This window comes from Copadichromis virginalis, linkage group LG7 (assembly GCF_057382275.1).
Source record: "Copadichromis virginalis isolate Kocher_CV1m ecotype Utaka linkage group LG7, C_Virginalis_male_GT1.1, whole genome shotgun sequence".
Classification (NCBI taxonomy): Eukaryota; Metazoa; Chordata; class Actinopteri; order Cichliformes; family Cichlidae; genus Copadichromis; species Copadichromis virginalis.
In genome coordinates, this window is record NC_140624.1 from 15,266,647 (window position 1) to 15,289,231 (window position 22,585).

General features: G+C 38.5%; 2 protein-coding genes across 2 annotated transcripts in view; both read left to right on the forward strand.

The window, feature by feature from the left end:
* The first annotated feature begins 3,194 nt into the window (after nt 1–3,194).
* saal1 (serum amyloid A-like 1) lies at nt 3,195–11,735 on the forward strand. Its single transcript, XM_085462023.1, has 13 exons — nt 3,195–3,347; nt 5,315–5,514; nt 5,661–5,762; nt 6,385–6,468; nt 6,584–6,663; nt 6,952–7,011; nt 7,092–7,207; nt 7,374–7,539; nt 7,704–7,786; nt 7,901–8,086; nt 10,070–10,227; nt 10,336–10,428; nt 11,093–11,735. Exons 1-13 carry the CDS (start codon nt 3,344–3,346, stop codon nt 11,168–11,170), a joined length of 1,410 nt encoding a protein of 469 aa, XP_085318149.1. The 5' UTR covers nt 3,195–3,343; the 3' UTR covers nt 11,171–11,735.
* A 6,903-nt stretch (nt 11,736–18,638) lies between these two features.
* Nucleotides 18,639–22,585, forward strand: part of tph1a (tryptophan hydroxylase 1 (tryptophan 5-monooxygenase) a) — a 5,311-nt gene continuing 1,364 nt past the window's right edge. Inside the window, exons 1-10 of the mRNA XM_085462027.1 lie at nt 18,639–18,819; nt 20,597–20,731; nt 20,832–21,015; nt 21,102–21,202; nt 21,295–21,362; nt 21,444–21,640; nt 21,744–21,879; nt 21,964–22,090; nt 22,201–22,296; nt 22,518–22,585. The exon at nt 22,518–22,585 is cut by the window's right edge and continues 66 nt beyond it. Of these exons, the coding sequence (XP_085318153.1) occupies nt 18,730–18,819; nt 20,597–20,731; nt 20,832–21,015; nt 21,102–21,202; nt 21,295–21,362; nt 21,444–21,640; nt 21,744–21,879; nt 21,964–22,090; nt 22,201–22,296; nt 22,518–22,585 (1,202 nt within the window). The 5' untranslated portion in view covers nt 18,639–18,729. The remainder of the gene's footprint in view (nt 18,820–20,596; nt 20,732–20,831; nt 21,016–21,101; nt 21,203–21,294; nt 21,363–21,443; nt 21,641–21,743; nt 21,880–21,963; nt 22,091–22,200; nt 22,297–22,517) is intronic.

Sequence of the window (22,585 nt, forward strand, 5' to 3'; positions counted from 1 at the left end):
GTCAGAGTAGTACGGAAAAAAATGGGGGAAAAAAAAAATAAGATGAACTTTTGCGAGATTCATTCATTTTTTCATTCATTTATTTATTCATTTTCAGGCACAACAAATACCTATATTGAACATAAAATACACAAAACAAAAAACAAAACTTGCCTGAAAAAGGAGTGGGACGAAGAAAACTTATTAAATCCCTCAAAAGATCCCGCTACTTTTTGAAAACTAGAAACTCGATTTCATTAATAGCATCTTTGTGTTTTCTTGTTGTTTCTGTTCCATGAGTAGGTTTCCTCCCGGAGCTCCAAAAGCATGCATGGTAAATAAATGGTAATTGTAAATTGGTCTTGGAATCTTTCCAAATGTACACTGGGACAGAGTCCAGCCCTGCATAATGCTGAATTCAACACTTGCTGTCATGGCAGGGTGTGTTTTACTACAGGACCCAGAAGAGGTACTGCGGTTTTCTGCAAAAAAAACCCCAAAAAAAACAAACGAGCCATTATTCTCATATACTCAACACAATGACAAGAACACACCAGACTCTTTCAAAATAAACCGGAAACATGGAGACATAGACATGACAAAGCAAGCTTGACAGACCTAAAACACATGACGGACTAGACAAGAAACCAAAACACATAAACCAAGGAAACAGATGAGAAATAATGAAAAACCTAAACTCAAATAAACCCTAAAACATGAACTTATAACCAAAAACCTAACATAAGAGACTCAAAAATACAAAATAAAACTCAAAACAGGTACAGAGACCCAGCCTGTGACACTTGGTTAAAAAATGGCTGGATGGACGCCCATTAGGCCTTCAAACACAACTCCCTCTCTGAGAGCTTAATCTTTAACTTTCCCTGTTTATAACATATTCATCTAATAATAAGAATGCTAATAAAAAAAGAATTTGAGATTAATTTAATAAATTGTGCTGTAGTTCAGTGAAATGAGCTGTTAACAATGCAGTATAACATACAGGCTAGAGCTTACTTAGAACGAGCCCCAGACAGAGTTATTGCTTCCTTGGTCTTGCATGTTATATTTGAATGATCATATATTTGAATGATCATATTATAACTTTTAAATGTATTTCAAGTCTTCTGTTGTACTTTATTTCAATCCAACATGGAAAAGAAAAAAATAAAGTGAATAAAACAAAAATAAAAAAATCATCTCTGCAAAGCAAATTGTGGGACAGTGATCATATCTTGATATCCAGAATTGCGAATGAAATTATAATATGTTCAACCACACAGCTCCAGTGAAGATTTTTTGTTTTCGCAATATTTAAAATATCTAAATCCAACTAAAATCCTACAAAACAATAAATGCTACCATAAAATCAAGACATTCTCATTTGACAATAAAATAGATTTTAAAACATATCATAAAATTATATTACTTACTTAAAGTTAATATTTGGTAGTGCAGTAAGAGTGTGTAAGGCACTATCTAAATTGCTTGTGGCTCATGAATTGCACAGGATGTGCAAATAAACTGACTGGTCTACATCCTTGGTGACCACCATTGCCGACGTGTTGTATCACGTTTGCATGATACTGTATGAGGTCTGGTGGCCTCTTAAGCTGCGAATTTTTCAACTCTCACACACAGTCTGGACAGTAGGTTTGTGTTTGCTTTTAGAACACATTCGGCTACGTTTAACACCTTCTACCAAATTCTACCAAACATCTGGCTTTTGGGCCCAGCTTACCAAATAATTGTATGGGATAAAAGATCAGTAACTTGGTGAGAGAAAAACTAAAGATGGGCAGCTTCAGAGATGCCCAAAGAATGATTATGATGATTTATGTTCACTATTAAATTTCTACTGTCCAAAAATCACAGATGTCCTGTGATGTATTTTGTTTCTTCTTAACAACAAATTTCAAGAAATGTGCATTTTTACAAACTGCTTTAAATTTACAAATTTGCCTACATGCAAAAGTCAGAGAGTTTTTGAGCATTGTGCGTCACAAGTACAAGTATAAGCAGTTGTATAGTCATCAATTACTGAAGCTGGTGCAGTCATTCCTCTGGTGAGCAGGGATGTAACCAAGCTATCTGTGATTAGATGTATCTACAGATAAACACATGTTTAATCAAATGTTATTTTGCACGCAAAGCTCTTCTTAGTGCAAACAGGGCTTTGAACCACTCCCAAGTGAGGACAGCTGCATGATGAGAAGTCTTTTGCTATTCCTGTCTATGAGTATACATTGTGTTGATTCAGGGAGGACAGTACATGCATCAAATTATTCCAAGACAATTTTGATTAGAGGTGGGTCCCTGTTTACATAATACTATTTAACATTAGATACTTGTTTCAACACTGCTTAAACCAATAAAATAAAGTCCTTAAGCAACTTAAGCATGCTCTTAAGATATGAATCAAATTTTGTAATATATTTGAGATTATAAAGATAAATTTATAGATTAAAACATTTTTTAATCTATAAATTATACATTTGTATTGCTTATATAGTTTGGTGTACTATGGAAAAAAATATATAGTATTAAAAACATTTTTTTTAAGTTTCCATTGTAATGCATGTGGAGCATCATGATATTCTGAACCTTTCTTTGAGGAAACTTTCTCTGACTGGACTTAAATTTTAATAGAATTTCCCTGGTTTATGTATTCTAATATTATTTGGAGATTTTACATCAAATCAGCATTAAATTAATAAGCAGCCTTGGTTAATACAACAGAAACTTGTTTTATGTTTTCAGCAAGTAAATTGATATTCCAATAACCTAGATACTACTGTGTACAGTGAGTTCAAGCCCTCATGTTTGCAGAAACATTCTGATAAATGATCAGAATTTTAATATTTCTGACTGTCTGGGTCAAAATTGAATCGAATGAAATCAGTGAGATCAGTGAAATCAGTGAAACCCAGCCCTTTATGTAACTTCATGGACAGAGAAGCTGTTTAGCGGAAGGTGCCTTACAGAAGGAGAAAGAGACATGCTACAAGCCTCTCTGTGCGTTTTGTTTGTTTGTTTGGGGTTTTTTTTTTTGCTGTAAGTGCAACAGTTTTCAGAATCAACTTATAATTTTTAAAATATGACACTATCTTGCAGATTCAATCCACTACCAGCTTCGCTTCTCTCACATGTGGACACGTAGTTCCGTCTGCGCACTGCAGATGGCGTTATTTATTTGTGGGTGGCAGGAAGCTTGGTCCTGGTTTCACGCATGCGCAGATACCCACTAGTACTAAATGGAGGCTGTTTGAAACAACCGAGCGGCTTGCTGTGGTGGAAAAGTTAAAAGCATCCGATGATATTGCCTTTAATTGCCTGCTAATAACGGTAGTCAAGAGCGGTCAGTATGGGTGAGTTAAAAAGTGTGTGTCTGCCTGCGAAAGTTAGATAGAAATCCACCATTAATAACTAATTATAGCTGTTAGCTTAACCAATGAACGTGAAATGGACAACATTTAGTATTTATAAGTACCACCTTTACCTTTTACTGGGTGTGCCTTTGTTGTTTCTTGATATTTAGCGTTTCAATATTTAGCATGACACTGAAATGATACAACAAGATTTACTGTAATCTGTTTAAGCTTTGTGTGGTGAACTATAAACTGTATTCAAACCCTGCCACGGTACATTTAACGTTACGTTAACGACAAAGTGCCAGGAGGGCTGGCTGCCTTTTCCTTGTCCGGATAAATACCTGTAAAATTAAGGTATGCCGTCATTCTAATGCTCCGAGCATGTCAAGCGCAGTGGCTGTCGCGTATATGGCACACTTTAAAACAACAACTCATAAAAACAAGTTCAAGTTAAAATGCGATTCATTGCAAACGTCTAATGTAAAAGGCAAACGTAAACTAAAGCACGACTATAACGAAAAGGAAAGGTAAAGTAAACAAGTGAAATAAAAACCTAACAAACTTAAAAGAGTAAATAAGAAAAACCTTGACTGTGGACTTTGGGGGGGGGGGGAATCTATGAGGCTTGACAACAGTCAAGCAGGCTATAACAGAGAAATCCCAGCCACTTTGGGTTTTTAGGTGTGGTTTGGGAGCTGAATATGAGGACATATGTGGAGATAATCGATCTCTAATCTATCATGCAGCTGATCCTTAAAGGGCTCTCAAAAATTATTAAAATATATTGGTTACCAAATTCTTGAGCCATCCTGGCCATATTTTGCTTCCAAGGAGAAAGGGTTTAGTCCAGTCTTTGTACCTGACTATTTTCTGAGAAATATTTTTCCTTGTTTGTTTCTTTGTTTGTTAAGCCACTTAACACGTGACCTATCAATCACCCAAACAACAACAAAAAAAAAAAAGATAACTGACTCAAAATCCAGCAATGGCCTGAAACAGACCTGAGAGATGCGGCTATTACAACTTACATCTATAAATATATTGTTTCATGCATTGTTCAAAACACTAGACTTAAGGAGCACGACGCCCAGCCGAAAACACTTCAAACAAGTTGAGTTGTTGCTTTCACATTATGAGTGTTGGGCCGAAGTTTTGGAGGAAATCTGCAATGTAGCATGCTGCACTGCAACGACAAGCCGAACAACGCATCTCTGTATGAGCTTAATGGCACACTTGATCCGAGACTGGACACTCTGTAGTCAATATTTGCAGACAAGCTAGTTTTCTAACAATCATACAGGAGCAGTAATGATAGCTGAGGAAGCTCTTGCGTGACTGGGGTCAGCTAATGTGTGTCACAACGGGATAATGCCATGTAAGGCCCATATTTAATTCATTTTTAATTATTTAATTTAAATGTAAAAATATAAATAGTAGTTTCGATGTGGTGATAATATAAACTATTCCCTCATTTTTACGGAAAATGCACTATATTGTTATATCCATTGCTAATGATTTGTAACAGGATTTTTAACATTTTGTTTGTGTCACACAGTCTTATTGACAATCAAAAATGACTGGAATTGGATTAACGTGTGTACAGGGAATTATAGTATTTTATATAAGAGGTAATACAAGCAGGGATAATTATTTGTACGTTTTTTGTAGTTGGTAAATGCAAGGAAGTAGCTATTAAAACTCCAAGCTTTTTAACTACAGTTGTACATATGTGGATAGAGGTTCAAGTGCTTTTGTTAGGGTATTAACAGAAGTAAGGGGTAAAATGACTTAGATTTTGCTGCCACTTATTGATGTTAAATTTTTCAATCTGAAGAGATCTGAATAATCACTGAGCCTTTACATCAAGTGCTACGGAGAAGTTTGTAGAAATCAGAAACACCAAAATATTGGCTGATAATCTCCTTCATCATTTCTGTAATGCGTTCCTTGGTTTATTTCCTCAGATGGTGGCGCTGACGGTGCTGGGCAAGTGGAGAAAGAGAGCTCATCCCCTCCAGCTGAAACACAGTCTCCTATCATGGACCGTAACCCATCACCACCCCCAGACGCAGCAGATGGAGCGGAGGACGAAGATGTGGATGCCATTGGAGACACTGTTTACAGCAAGCACTGGCTTTTTAGCACCCTGACTCATCTCATCCATGTAGGCTGGCTGCTGATGTAAACTGAAGTGATAAATATTGCACGTTTCATTCAGCACTTAAGTCATGCATCGGTTTGCTGGTTTGGTAGGTGAAAGTGTGCAGTGTTACAGCAGCATTTGGTAATGTCTGTAACATTGTCTTGCAGATGGTCACAGAGCATTCAGAAGAGCGCTGTGAAGGTCCAATGCAGCTATCTGATGATGAGGAGGAAGACTTGTGCAGAGTGTGGGATATGGCAATGGATAAGGTAGACTTTCTCTTCTGTGTTCCAAAGACCACACACTGTTTGTTTTCCTTGTTAAAGGAGAATAGTTTCATTTGAACAAGTGGCATCGAGGTAAGTATACTGCCCAGAACAGAGAAATCAATTACTCGTTAAAGAAAAATTGAAAAATAACAATAGAATTTGCATTTCTGCAGGTAAACTTTCCAAATACCAAATGATGTTAAAGCTTAAAATATTGCTCTGTCACACATGATGCATACAGCTTGTGTCCTGTTTAATGGCGATCGTGGCTCAAGAGTTGGCAGTTTGCCTTGTAATCGGAAGGTTGCCGGTTCGAGCCCCGGCTCCAACAGTCTCGGTCGTTGTGTCCTTGGGCAAGACAATTCACCTGTTGCCTATTTTTTTACTGCAAGTAGTTTTGTCAACAAACTCAAGTTGGTTTTATCACACCTTGTTTTGGTATGAGTTATTACAACAGAGTTTATAATAGCTATCTTTTTTGCATTTAAATAATTTAATTACAAAGCAGTGCAAATAAAGCTGGTTTCTACCTGCCTGGCTTTCACATGGTCTGCAGTTAAAAGTGATTAATTAAATGTTTATATATTTACTAACTGACTATTTATTTACCACCTGTTTGTAGGATGTGGCTGGTTTTCTGCAGGAATTTAAAGCTGCAGATATTCTTCTAGGAGTGATTTCCAAATCACGTTGTCCACGACTTACAGTGAGTGAAATCCTTTTTTTACGCATACTTTCTCTACCAGAATAAATCCTGTACAATTAATTTATTTTCTACCGGTAATACATTTCTGATACAGTGCTTTCTTTTTTTCCTCTAGGAAATTAGTGTGGGAATCCTTGGGAATATTTCGTGTTTTCCTGAAACTTGTATGACTTTGAGCCAAAATGAGGACTTGGGGTGGGTAAAAAAAAAAAGTTCTTTGATAGATGTTGTGCATCAGGGGTGGGGAACTCCAGGCCTCAAGGGCCAGTGTCCTTCAAGTTTTAGGTGTGTCTTTTATCCAACACAGCGGATTCAAATGTTTAAATTATCTCCTCAACAAGTTCTCCAGATGTCTGGTAATGACCTAATGGTTTGTTGACCCAGGGTGATATCCAAAACCTGCAGGACACTGGCCCTTGAGGCCCAGAGCTCCCCACCCCTGTTGTACATAAATGGGTTTCAATCTACTCTTTGTGTCCACAGGTCTGTGGTGCTGCTGCTTCTGGGAGATACCGATCCTCCAACACTGCTGGAAACAAGCAGGTGAGATTTGCATTTTATGTAGACGTGTGAAATAGAGAAACGGAACGAGAAATATTCATATTTCCTCATGATGTTTGCAGATTGCTGCTGACCTGTCTTTCTCAGAAAGATGTCTGTTCACTGTGGCTTCAGCGAATACGACAGCACACATCTGTGCGCTCCAATCTCTGTTTCATCATGTGCAGCTCCACCAATAGTATTTATTTTTATTCTGTTTAATTCCAGTTTTAGTCCATTTCTTCAGTAATAACCTGGTTACTTGTATTGTTTGACACTGCAAGTCCCTGTGACGCTTATAATTATTGTTGACATGAGTGTGTTGTAAACTTACCATTATAAGTATATACTGAATGTGTTTACAGCGGATCTGCTTGAGAAGGTGGGAGAACTAGTTGACAAATTGTTTGACCTTGATGAAGAGTTAATGAAGAGTTGGATCACAGCTCAGCCTGATGAGGAGCAGGGGGATGATGGTGAAAGCCATCTGGAGATGACCTCATGTCTTCTTGAAGCAGCCAAGCAGCTCAGGTGGGAATCTGAATCTGTTTTATGAAGTATTTGTATTACTGTTTTTGATGACGCATATCATTTAACCAGGCTCTTACTGCAGAGTTAAACTAAATACAATGTACTTGTGAAATTAAAGGTGAGGTTGATTGTCAAGAATCCACAGTATTAAATTGTTTTCACAGATCAGAGAGTCCGAATGGCCTAGAGGTTTACCTTCATATCCTCCAGTTACTTACAACTATAGATGAGGGGATTCAGGTTTTTGGTGAGACATTTCAGTACTAAAAGGTCTTTATTGAAATCTTGTTCTTAAACCATTATCAGATAACAATAGAGAAGTGGTTGCCTTTTAAAATTAGACTTTGTGTATTTCTTCTAGCTGCTTCTGATGGACCGGGGAAATCTGTGTGGGAGTTTGTCTGTGACGTCGTGTGTGAGGACCTCTGCCAACCAAATGATCTTCCAGTTGTACTGCATGAACAGAAAAGCATTCTGGTCCAAGCACTTGCTGTGCTGCAGGCTCTTTATAAATGTCACGATGAGTGGTGCAGCAAAAGTGACAGAAGTAAGTTTTCATAAAGCTACACTGATGTTTAGCTGCACAGAGAATGTTGCCGATAATAATAAGTCCTCTTGATAGCCATACAGGAAGTGAAGAAAGCAGATTTTGTGGTCACCCCATTGTTTGAATAATTAGTTTAAATGAATGTTGCTGTATATCACGGTATGATTTTCAGTGCCATCCTAAAATTAGACTTGTCTGTCTGTTAAGCTGTTGTCATATTGAAGCCTAAAACACCACCAGAGGTCACCAGTGTTCACAAACATTCAGCTGAGCTCATTAGGCTGTGAGCAGGGGTCCGTTCTTCGTACCTCGCTTAAAACATCCAAGATCAAATCATCGCGCCAACTTTGAGCTCGCTATTCCGGTTCTCCAAACACACCTGTTGTTGACGATTAGTATAGCTGGATGAAGTAATGTGAGATCACTGGGTGGCTTAACAGGGGCTGCGCATCGATAGTAGAAACATTGATCGGCAACCCTTTGATTGGTCGGCGAAAATGTCGAAGGAGCGCGCGCAGTATTTTTCGGCAGCAGAGCAAGAACTCTTGAGTGAGGGATTTCAGGAGTTTCAGAGTTTAATCAAAACGCAAGGGAACACTGCAAAGGCTGCAAAAGCAAGGAGAGAGGGCTGGCAGAAAGTTGCTGACAAATTAAACTCGTAAGTAATTTAATAATAATACTAATGGAGTGGGTTTATATAGCGTTTTTCAAGGCACCCAAAGCGCTTTACAATGCCACTATTCATTCACTCTCACATTCACACACTGGTGGAGGCAGCTACGGTTGTAGCCACAGCTGCCCTGGGGCAGACTGACAGAAGCCAGGCTGCCATATCGCGCCATCGGCCCCTCTGGCCAACACCAGTAGGCGGTAGGGTAAATTTATTATATTATATTACATTATATTATATTATGTTATATTATATCCTCTTTCACATTAGAGCCACAACAGGACCCACTAGAACATGGGAACAAGTAAAAGTGAAATATAAGAATATTCTACAGAATGGTAATATTTATCGCTTATATTGCTTTTAGTCTCTTGAAAAGAGACCCTGAAATAATCTGTTTGTTTGTTTATCACAGCAACCAAGAAAAGGGCAGAGCAAAAAAAGACAGGTGGTGGTCCTGCACCCCCTCGTCAACAAGTTGGTTAAGTAAATAATACCCTCACGGGAAAATCGATATCTCTCTATGAGCACACTGTCGCGCTGAGCTAAAGGATCCTGTCTATCCCGCAATATACGCTGAATTCTGAAAACTCTCCTTATCAATCTTGCACCTTCCGCAATGGGTGGCTCGCGTATACGGACAGGACATGGCTGCGACAGGCTTCCCAAATCCACCTTCGCTTTTATAGCCGTGGTCTCTCATCTTGATTACACGAAGTAATTTACTATTACTACTCTAAAATATGAATTACATCTGAAATAATCAAATACATGAAATAGAATGATTAATAGTACATTTCCCTTTTTTTAGGAAATGACCTGTATGTATCTGTATGAAATCAATAAAAGAATCAAGTACTGCATTATCTTTAGTTACATTGATAATATTTATTTATGGTAAAACAGTGGTAAAATGTCACTGTTGCTTTCGTATAAATGAAGCGGACATACCTGAGTGGCTGCGATCTAATCCTGTTTACATAAAGTAAACCTGCTCCCGAGCAGGTTTACGTTTACGGATCTGTTGCTATGACAGCAAGTCCCGGATTAGCTTCGGAGAACCGAACGATCCAAGATCACGCGAAATCGTCAACAATCAAATCCAGCTAACTTACTTAGCGAGGTATGAAGAACGGACCCCAGAACTGCAAACAGTAAACAAAGATTAAACTGTGTGGAAGTGTTTGGGCTTTAGTCTCTTTGAAAAGGATGACCCATCTGTGCAGTTTCAGTTTTTTGGGTGATGAATGAATATACGGTAAACATTATTTTGTTTTTTTTAATTTGCTGCGTTTTTGGTTGAATACCTCTAGGTTTGCCTCTCATTGGGAGCATCTTGCGGGTATGCCAGTACCAAAATGAGTGCAAAGACGGCAGTGCAAACAAAGAAGATGAAAAAGATGAGCACCTCGAGACTGTTGCAGAGATCACAGCAGAGTTTTTGGCTGACCTCTTCATTCACATTCAAAAGGTAATATTTAGGGATTTATTTTGCTCACTTTTGTGGGCCAGATCATTTTAATCAGCAGCCAGTAAAAACCAAGGTTTAAATATGGATTTTTTTTACCCCCCATTTTAGGACACAGTTGCAGATTTGGTGAAGAAAGTTTACCTCACAGAGAAAACCTGCCTCGCAGCTGCTGCCACTTTACTTCCCAAGTTTAAGAATTCAGTAAGTGCTCCTTCTAAATGGTTAATTTACAATGAGACACGTACATGTGAATAGATACCGTTCAAAGGGGTTTAGGCCGTTTTAAGTTAACTGAGGTTTCATTTGCACAAACACAACAAACTGTTGTTTTGTCAGAAATAACGGGACAACTTGTCAAATATTTTAACACAGACTTATTGCTTTTACTTGAGAAGGATGAACTCATGTTACAGAGTTACAGTCAGATTTTAAGACCTGGAGTCCTTGTAGGTATGTTACAGTGAGTCACAGTTCATCATGAAATCCTAAAACCTTCTGATTAAAATTCAAATTTATATTATTTTGAAAAGATATTTTGAGAAAAAAGATTTATTCATAGCAAAATGAACAATGACATTCTTCACTGGGTATAAAAAGCAAATGCTCAGAATTTCTAATACTTTAATACCTTTGGTGGGTTTTCAAGATAGAATACTACTATACTATTTAAAAAACATCACATAATACTTGTCCAGATGTAAACTGTAGGCAGAAATTGTTGACCTGTAATGCTATTAATACAGCAAAATACTTATTTTAGAGCTCGTGTCAGATCAGGATGTGTGATGGACTGCTGCCATACTCCCACAGCTCCTGTGGAAAATAAACATTATGTTTCCACCCTGCCCTTCCTCCTCTTGTGCAGTTTCAGCACCTGCAGACCGTGTTGTCAGAGGCTGATCCCCAGTTGGCAGATGTGATAAGGACACAGTGTCCCGTCTGAAGCACCCTGCAGATCAGTGTTCAGCACTCATTCAGACTCTCACCTCTGCTTTTTATAGCAGCCAGTATTTCCTCTCCAAAGATCCTGCTTCAAAACGAGCTATTTGCATTTCCACTGGAAGGACAACATCACGAATGGCAAACTGTCATGTATTTGAATATTGTAAGCTACTTTTAAGTTAAGTCTGGAAAATTAAAGTTTGGGGTTGTTGTTTTTTTTAAGCCTTTTTTAAGAATACTATTTTTGTATTTAATTACAGACAGTGTTTAATTAAAAGTAATTTGTCTTTAAGCCTTTTTTAGTGTTTTTTCATGTAGAAATTGCAAAAAAAGAGCTGAATAATCTGCAATGAGGAATTCAAGTCATTATTAATACTACGTTCTGATTCCAGACTAGGAATAAAGTATTTTTCTTAACATTCAGCTTCAGTCAACACAATTTAGAGCTTTTAAGACAGCCAACTGGCACTAAAATTTAATAATGTCAAACCACAATTTTAAGTGTTTTTTTTATATAAGGTAGTAGTTATATATTTGGTTATAAGTAAATGAACTCACTTTGGTTATTTAAATGCTTCTGACTGTTTCTTTTTTCTTTCCTTGTGTCTGTCAGGAACATACACAGGAGAAAATATCTTCTCACAGGCTGAGAAAAGAAATTTCTAACCAAACATTAACAAACCTGTATGCTTACTTCTAAAATACTTCGAAATGCACTGTTAAATATTCTAAATGTATGTATATTTGATTAATTCTAGATTTTTATCTAATTAAATTTAAAAAATATAAATATTTATTTAAGATAAAACTGAGATAAGTGTATGGGCTCACCTTTTTAAGCATATGAGTAATGATGCTAATGCTGATGACAACATCAAGTGTTTACCAGAGGGTGACAGTCACTCTTGTAAGGACAATAAAATTAGATGAAAGGCTTGAGCCTGGCAACAATGAACTCATTTGGTTTCCAAATACCCCATTTCGCCCACTCATGGAGAAGAGCAAGAGAACCTGCGCATTTCCAGCAAAGCTCAGGAAGGCTCTGTGAATATAGCAGCTTTTTAATTAAAGCTTGGATTGATGTGAACGCTCTTTCTAATGGAAATCCCGAGTGTACGTGAGACAGATCGCCCTATGTGGGGGGAGAAAACACAGAACAAAACACGTGTTTGAGCGTCAGCTACACCCATGATCCACGTAGGTTGAGGTAACCAGTGTCTTGATCTAGACGTCATGACCTGTTTGTGCTGTAAATGGCTAGAGTGTAATCACGCTTGGCCTGTCAAGCTTGCTTGTAGCCAGTGACTTGCACTGTGCTCGCTACTCTGTCTCGGAGCCTCGCTTCCAGGCGTGTCATGTCACTGAGATCAGGGTGAAGCCCAGATGTTTCCTGCTGCCCTGCCAAACCTTATTGTCGGTCTGCCATTCTTCATGTAGAGTTGATATGATCCGACTCTGTGAACACAACACAGCAGGCTGTTCGCTGCGTGGATGGCGTATTATACACATCACTGGCACTGAGGCATGTCAGATCTGTCTGAGCCTGATGTTGGATGTCAGTGATTTCTTTGTTTTTTGCCCACAAATGTGTTGGTCTTTTAAATGACATAACATTTTCCCTCACACTGAATTTTGGATTAACCTTAAGGTCACGTCCTGTGAAAGGGCTTTTATAAAGCACTGACATAAAACACTGACATGGAAATGTTCTCTTTGAGAGACTGAGGAGTTAATAAATGTCTCTTCTACACCAAGAAACAGTCATTAAACATTAAATTGAGGGACCGCATCAATGAAATTAGAAGACTATTTAAGATTAAAAGGAATTTGTCAAAATCAGCAGACGTTTAATTTTTATGATTTTGTGACTTGATCTTTCAATGTGCTTTAAGTGCATTTTCTAAAGCCAGGGTTATCATAATTGAGCTGTCACAAGTGTGCAGAATGGCCCCAACACTGTTCTAGCGGTTGTTGCTGGGGGTGGATGAGCGATAATGAAGGGATGAAGAATGCGTGTGCAGCGTCACGTCCCCATCCTTTGATTCCAAGGCCCGTCCTATTCAGATCCGCCTGGTTAAGGCGTGTTAATAAAGACGCGTGATGCAGTGGGTGCAATCAAAGCCCCCTTCAGTTCATTTCCTGAGTTCCCTGGCTTTCTATCTCTTGTCAACAGATTGACAATGAAAATGTTCCCCTCACGTTATCCCTGGATATCAAAGCCTCTGACCTTTGCTGCTCGCAAAAAAGTGATGTGGCTACGACGATATTTGCGTTTGCCTTAACCGCCTTTTGTGCTTCTTTAATAAAGTTATCAAGGAAGGATATTGTAATGATAAAATACACAGCGTGGGCGCTACTTAGCAGCTCAATCTCTTTTATAGAGAGGTGGAAAGGTTTTGAATCACCAAATAAATGAATTCAAATATAATGATATAATAATTATAAATTAAGAATGAATTAATCTGTGTTTCATATTTGTTAGACATCAGCCTATGAGAGTTATATTTGCTTGCCTTGATCTGGACGTCATCATTAGAGTGTAAAAGGCTTATATGAAGGCAAATTATTTCATAAAATAAATTAGTATCACATAAGTAAATTAATTAATATATTTTTGTTTTTTCAAGAAGTGCTGTGTTAAAAAACATCCTTTATATTTTTCCTTGAATTATGTTTTAAGCTGCTTGTATTGGTGAATCTGTTACATTTAGGGATGCAATACTGCCATTGCCATCACTTTAACTAATTGTGTTTTTTACATGATCTGATATGACACCAGAATAAACAGAACATGCGGAACATGTTCAGTGATGCTCTATCATTTTTTTGCATCACGTCCAACGCGTCTGTTTTGAATGCAGCAGGTGTTTATGGGTGCAGCTCTAGCCGGTTCTTGTGTACACTGACGCCTGTCACCAAGTGGCATATGTTGCTGTTTGTTCTGCATTGAAAGAAATGGAGCTAATTAAAGAGAAGCAGCCCTGTCACAGGAAGTGTACGCAAGCTGACCATTCATTGCTCTGATTAGTTAGTTGTTGAAACAGAGCTCAGGATTAGGTGAAAGACTGGAATTCTATTGATGAAGTGCTATTAGAAGACCTTGGATATTTGGAAATTCAAACACTGGTCTTATAATCAGCTGCTGGGAAGGGAGCACAGATATCCCATCCCACTGGTAACGTTCATCTTCCTACAATATGAAAAGAAACATTCGCTCAAATTATTTAATTTATACCCACTCGTGTATCTGAGCTTTCCTATGAAATGCAAGTCCTCACTATTGATATACCATTAAAAGAAATTTGGTGTGGCTGAGTTTGTTCAATAAAACACATTAAACGAATTCCAATAATGTCTTTATTAATAACTTTTATTATTTAGGAAGAATAATCAGTACTTTACTTGAACTGAAGCCTGTCAAATTACAAAATTGTATATCAAATAAAATACAAATTACTCGATTCATTAATAAATAAAGTTACTATAAAATCACACAATTAACTAATCAAATTACTGTGATATTAAATAAAGCCTTAATTGTAAGGGTAAATTGCCTTTCTTTTTTTCTAACGCTACAAAATCTGTATGTGTCCAGTGTGAATGGTTACATATGTATTTATAATTACATCGTATATAACAGCGGTCCCTAACCCCCGGGCCTCGGACCGGTACCGGTCCGTGAGTCGTTTGGTACCGGGCCGCGAGAGTTGAGGCTCATGTGTGAAATGTATGATTTTCAGGGTTTTTATCGGTTTTCGGTGTTATTTTGTTATCGTTTTGATCGTTAACTCGGTTTTCCTGGGTCTTTTCACGTGTGTTATGAATAAATCTTCTTTTTTCCAGTACCGGTACTAGTTTTTGTTGTATTTATCCACGACACATTAAAGGCCGGTCCGTGAAAATATTGTCGGGCATAAACCAGTCCGTGGCGCAAAAAAGGTTGGAGACCGCTGGTATATAACACAGCACAGCATAGCAGGCAGTTGTAGTTAATCTTTATATCAGCATATAAATGCTAGCACATAATAGCACACCAAAATAGTTACATTCAGTCTGTATTTAAGCTCCTCGTTAGATCTTGATTAATCATGATCTTTTATGATAAATAAGTGTTTCTTATCTCCAAAAGTTGATTCTGTTCATCTGGACGTAGCGTTATGAGTGACAAAACGTTTCTCCCACAAAACGTTTCTCCCACAAAACGCTACGTCCAGATGAACAGAATCAACTTTTGGAGATTTACTTTCCTGGATGATTGAGAATGCATCAAGAAGTGTTTCTTATCTTTCTTATTGCATCCCAAACAAACAGGCATGTTTGATCATGTTTTTTTCAGCCGTTACTTCTTTATTGTGTAGTTTTTGCTGTGCTGTGTATGTGTAGCTGTTGTTGGTGTATACTGATCATGTGAGTGCAAATGTAAACCTTGTATTTCTAAACTAGGGAAGGACTCAGTGCATCAAAAGGTGGCATCTGCCCTGCTGAAGTATCATTAAGCAAAACCTCCTGCACTGTGACCCCTGACCTCTCCTTGGAGAGTGCACCATGAATGCTCATTGTTATTGTAGTGATTTAGTGTTGTTCTTTTTCCAAACACTCTGTGAGATATAGTAAGTTCTAATACACATAATGCGCGTGTTAGCCATAGCCATGGGTGAGATTAGCCAGAGAGATCTCTTGCAGCTTGATGCTCAGACACTGTGAATAAATCCCTCTGATTAAAGGGAACAGAACTGGGACAGACTGGCTATCATGCAGCTTTAACGCGCTCAGTCACGTCTGTCACAAACCACAGGAATAAGAGTGTGTACAGTGACTTATGTGCTGCGTTTTCCTTTGAAACTTAAAAAACAACTGTGCTTGCACAATGAGTCTAGCAGGCCTATTAGAGAATCCCATGGCTGGTTTCTTCTAAAGTAGGTTATGTTTCTGTAATCGGATGTGTTAATGTGTTGAGTAGTCTCATTATCTTACTCTAGAAGAGCATGAAAAGCCTCATCAAAAGCTGGAAGAAATCTGTTTTGAGTCTAAGAGTATTTGAGTTCAAGAAAAAAAAGAGTATAAGTAGATGTATTTCTGTAACTATACCAAAAATTGCACATTTAACTTGAAACTTTAGAAGGTTTGTGTGATGAGTGTGTTCACAAAAGAGGTTTTGCATAATTTTCATGATATAATTTCCAATAATATAATTATTATACTTCAGCTGGACAACAGGGTTTCAGATTGATGTTTATTATTAGCTATATTGTTGCACTGTAGCATTTCATCTTAATTATCAAGAGACTACTGTTCACATAAGAGAGGTGAGTCATCAGGAGAACGAACTAGAATGAGCCATCTTATTCATGCTGCACTCTCTGACCCTTGTTGGCTTAAAGCATCTCAGTGCATCTTGAGTCAATTCCCCTCTGAGTGGTGAAGCAGAAACGGCACGAGCCACTAGTCATTGTCAATAAGAGTTTAGATTTTTGTTTAAACGTGATTTAAAAGAAAATTATATTCCCAACATAAGACAGGAGGGGACAGATAAACCGATGCTTTTTAAACTGGATCCAACATGAACTCTAATAGCCTCTGACACTCATTAAACAAAGGGGAGCTGGTCCTGGAGTTGTCAAGATGCAAGGACATCAAAGACATAGACAGGGCCTGTGCAGCATAAAAGTCAGATCTGTGGAAATTATATTATGAGGGAATTTGGATGTGCTCGGTGCTCTGTGTGCAACACCGTCTTACTTGATTCTTGAAAGGTACCGTTCGTTAGAGAGCCCTGAACGATACTGACACACTGTTCATTAGGCTGCTTTCCTCTCCTCGTGCTCAAGAGGCAAGACACAATACTTTGCAGAGGAAAAAAATGTTCCATCTATTAACATTTCTCTAGTGGCCACAATACCTGCCAGAGCACTCTTTATTGCTTTACACAGCAGCAGTCTTCTTAATAACCTTCAACATATTGTGGTGTAAATAAAGAGCCTCTGGATTACAAAGACTTTTATCAGAGGTCTAAATTGCATCATATGGAGATTGATTTATTCTTAAAAAATGATCTGCGCTGATTCCTTCATATTTTATGACATGTTGAATCAGTTTAGTTTTTTTTCTAGCAGTGCACCAAAATGACAAACAGACATATACAAATATATATATAGTGTATTTTTTTAGGTTTTGTTTTTTCTTCCTATTGCTAATAAATACTATTATTATGTTCTTAAAATTAGGATTGAGGAAATTGGGAAATTTAACTTCTAACTTATTACAAATCCTTAGGTTTAAAAAGCTGGGTATCTGAACTTAAACGGTTAACTGACATTTTTATTTCATCTCCCTAAATAAACAACAGAGTTCCTGTTTCAGTGCTTCTTACCATAATGTAACTTAATAAAATTCTGATTTGTTTATGTTCAGCCTGTGTTTTGTTACCCAGGGTGTGCATATTGTGTTTGCACAGTGAAGCAGAAATGTTCACCTTCTACATGGAAGCAATAAGGAGCTTAAGCTAACAGTAAGGTAAACATGTTTACGCGTTCTTTGCTACAAACTTTATGGCCACATCACATCAGTGCGAGTCTTAAGAGGCTGTCAGGTGAACACTTCTAGCTCTATCTTACACAACATCTGAGGAGGAAGTTCCCTTCATTGCCCGCTTGGGTTGTGTAAAGCATCTGTCCGTGTCACGAGTGACACAGCCCAGGACCACCTGAGACAAACAGCATGTGCATTAGCCACATGTATCATCACATTAGATCAGCGAGCAGCTAAAAGAGCTTGCTAAGAGCCAGAGACATGTCACCCGTCCTATGTGTAAGGTGACTAAAGCTTAAGAGTAAACAGTGGTGTTATCTGTTTAAAGTAATGAGGTCTCTCACGTCCAGCGCCGCTTCACCTTGATTCTGTCTGTAGAGGCCTCTGAAGCTCTCTCTGCTTTCTGTCTTGATCTCATTTAAAAAGGTGCATTGTGTTAAAGAATGGAAAGCATGCAGATTATGGCTGTTATGTGCAAGAACTTAGAGGAGCTTATGGTGCGGGATTTCGAAGTGGGGGGAGAGCATGTTTGGATCACTGGATGGAAGGCTGGTGGGCTACTTAAATCTTAAACCTCAATCTTTTCTTTGTCTCAGGGTGTCAGCAAGCAATAAGAATGACCTCTGTGTACCAATCTAACATGAGTTCACATTTAACATATTTAGTAATAGCTAAACAATTCAAACATTAAAAGAGAGAGAGAGAGAGAGCAAAGCTTCCTAATAGGCGTGAAACGTGATTGGTATTCTCCTGGTAAAATCTGATTTCGTGACTGATCGGGCCTTTAGGTGAATTAAAAAGACACCCCTTTCCCCCTAATGATGTGGGCGGTGCTGCTGCTCCTTTTCCATTTGCTGCTTTGGGTGAGCTTATTGCCCCCTCCCTATTTCTCAGTGCGGTTAAATAGCACGGCGCGCCACTCCACTGGGTAGACACCCCACTTTGCAAAGAGGAAAGCCAACTAAATAAAAAGGCCTGAAAGGGGAAAAACAAAAAACAAAAAAAAAAAAACAAGAACAGCAGCACTTTAACATGTACTCAAACAAAATCGAAGGACCACGTAGAGGAAGATCTTTTGACTCTATGAACCTCGGCTTTGAAGAAAAACTGCTGAACAATGAGGTAAGAACTTCACAGAAAGAGAAGAAGGAGGAAGGTTTTATTATTCTATCTTAAAGAAACCCCTTTATCTTCGATCAAATCAATAGAAACAAACAAGATGAAGAACTTTTGCTTTGTTTTGTTTTTAAGTGACTTTTTTGGACAGTGGTGGGGAGATCTGTGCGGGTCATCTTATCGAATAAGCTTTCACTTTGTCGTCAGCGCAGATTAATTTAAGCCGTTTTGTTATACCGTAATTTACGTCAAAGAGTTAAGAGGGTTAAAGAAAGAGAGACATCTGAATTTGGTATGATAAAAGACACTTCAGTGCTCATGCTGAGCACCATTCGCAGACAGAGGAGATAAAAGATAAACCGATCAACCTGCAGTATGTGATGTCTCCAAGCACATGCAAGGGGAAAATAGAAAACGCTGACAGGTACTCCAGGACAATATCGCAGCTGCTTTAGACATGGAGATAAAACGAAAAACACACATGTTTAAACTGGAGTAAAAGAAATCAACGACGTTTAAGGCAGATTTTACAGCGGAACACGTTACTAAATCCTATTAAAGTAAAAGCTGGACAAATTATACCCCCATGCATGCAAATGTGATCACACCTGTTTTAAAAAAAATCTAACATTTTTTATGTTTCTCGTTTATACCCCTGGATTTAAAAAAAAAAAAATCGTATTTATTTCACAACTATAAAAAGTAAAGTATTTGATGAGGGGAAGCGATGTTCTCCCACTTAACGGCCTAAAAAACGTGCGCGCTGTAGTGATTAAGCGCGTCCCTAACGTGTGGCGAGATTTCAGAGTGGAGGGGAGCTAATAATAGGCTTCCCCGCTCTCCAAATGAGATTGCTGTAAGGCGATTCTTTGAGACAGAGACAAGTTCATCTTCGTTAAACCGAGACGCAAAACGTTGACCTCGGGCAGCGTCCTGATCCAGACTCCATGCACTAATGCTTTCAGGGATACTACCGGCAAGGGCTCACCGAAAACTGGTGTGCCGCGCGGTCTACACCATGTACGAAGGGCGAAATGTGGTAGGAAATAATTTAACTGAATTTAATTGTCTCACGTGAGGGGCGTGATCCTTTTAATCCAGTCTAAACGTTGGACTTTGGCATTATGTACCTATTGTTTGATGACAAATTCGAAAGTTTTTTGGGGGGGGAGCGCGGGTTAATTTTTTTAAAAAATACCTCAATAAGCAGTATACAGGTAGAGTAAAGGAGAAGACTTTGGAGTCAATCAAAACAGATTAGTTATTCTGTGCTGTTGGCATCTTAACAGCCTCGCTGCTAAAATCTGAGGCAGGATTAAAATAATTTTCCCCTGGCGTGTGCAGCGCGCACAGGCACGCGTCAACGTGAGAGCGCTATCCGAGGTGCTGAACTGGACAAACAAGTTGGTCAGCCTTAATCTGAGCCCTGCCTGTGCGCATGCACTGCACTTCCATTACTCATTTTTTACACCAGCGATGTCAAGAAAAAGCCAATGATTCCCTTTAGAGTAACAAATATACCTGCCAGTGTATGTTTTAAAGACTGACTGACTGTCTGCAACTCTTTATATTTATAGGATTATTATTGTTGTTATTTAGGATGGTTTTATAGTCTTAATTAATTAGAAGCTCTGCATCAAGTCTGTGGATAAGTGCAATATGTAGACTTAATTATTATTTTAAAGCCAGTTTAGATTGGCTAGCAAAAGTTCATTTGCTCCACTGTTTTTTTTCTCCCTATTATACACAACTGAATCGCTCTGTCTTTGTTGATCATTTTCAGATAAACAAGTCAACCTTCACCAAAATTGAAGAAAACAACGAAAAGAAGAATTCATCAGAGAAAGGGAGAGCGACAATCATCTTTTCCTTGAAGAATGAAGTTGGGGGACTTGTAAAGGCACTCAAACTCTTCCAGGTACATCCCCCAAACCCTGCTCCTTTTTACAGAATGACTTGATTGCGACACATTGTTAGCTTTGAAATGAATAAAGAATTCTTTTGTTTTATTCTCGCAGGAAAACCACGTGAACCTTGTACACATTGAGTCCAGGAAATCCAAAAGACGCAACTCTGAGTTTGAAATTTTTGTGGACTGTGACAGCAACCACGAGCAACTGAATGAAATCATCCAGCTGCTGCGGAAGCATGTGAATGTGGTGGATATGGAGCCTCCAGATAACTCCTGTCTACGCGAGGAAGGTGAGAAAGTAGTGAGTGAATACACTCCAGATGCTGAATTAAAGGTACAACATTAAATTTGAGCACCTTTTTTCTTCTGTTCTCAGATATGTATGAAGTACCCTGGTTCCCAAAGAAGATTTCAGACTTGGATAAGTGTGCTAACCGAGTCCTGATGTATGGATCTGAACTGGATGCTGACCATCCGGTACATTATCAACCCGCTGCCTCACTTCAGCAAACAAAACCAAACTCTCTTAAAATGAAGCATTCTTATATTTTTACATTTCTCTTTATCAGGGTTTCAAGGACAATGTCTATCGGAAAAGGCGAAAGTATTTTGCAGATCTTGCCATGGCCTACAAACAGTAAGTTTTGATCTATTTAAATGTCTATTGTATTTTTAAAAAAATCATGATTCTTATGGAGTTTTTTCTGTCTTTTTCCAGTGGAGATCCCATTCCTCATATTGAGTTCACACAGGAGGAAGTGAAGACTTGGGGTGTTGTGTACAGGGAGCTCAACAAGCTGTACCCTACCCACGCCTGCCGGGAATACTTGAAGAACTTGCCACTGCTGTCCAAATATTGTGAATGTCGGGAGGACAACATCCCTCAGCTGGAAGATGTGTCACGCTTCCTCAGGGGTAAATTATCAATTTTGATTAAAATATTCCTTTGATTTAAATCATTTTGTTCACTTTTAGTGGTGCAATCACTCAATGCAATATATTTTCACTATCTTTCTAGAACGTACTGGATTTACCATCAGGCCTGTGGCAGGTTACCTGTCCCCCCGTGACTTTCTTGCTGGTTTGGCATTCCGCGTTTTCCACTGCACCCAGTATGTGCGGCACAGCTCCGACCCCTTGTACACCCCTGAACCGTGAGTACTAGCCAACACTATATCTAAATATGTAATCTAAATGTTAATTTTGGTTTTAATATTTGGTTTTCTTTTATTATTAAGGGACACATGCCATGAGCTGCTGGGCCACGTCCCGCTGCTGGCAGAGCCCAGCTTTGCTCAGTTTTCTCAGGAGATTGGTCTCGCTTCACTTGGAGCCTCCGATGATTCAGTTCAAAAACTGGCCACTGTAAGAGTCACTGCTGCAATCTTCTTTTCAAACAATATTTATGAAGATATTTCTTTTTTAAAATCCAACAAGGTCGTCCTAATTGCTTGTGTTCTTCTTCTGGGTTGCAGTGCTATTTCTTCACTGTGGAGTTTGGTCTATGCAAACAAGAGGGGCAGCTGCGAGCTTATGGAGCTGGACTTCTGTCATCTATCAGTGAGCTCAAGGTAAAGACATCCAAACAGGATGGTAGGATGGTACAGTGGGCACCTTTACCCAAAGAGCTTTAAAAACACAGACAGAATAGTCTTTTTACGTTACAAACTTGATCATATTCCACCTTAGGACACACAATAAATAATCTTTTTTTGTTGAGAAAATATAGATGCACATTTATTAAATGATCAACTTGTGTTTTCAACATCTCCACTGTGTCTCTCTCTGACAGCATGCGCTCTCTGGTAATGCAAGGATAATGCCTTTCGACCCCAAAATTACATCAAAGCAGGAATGCAT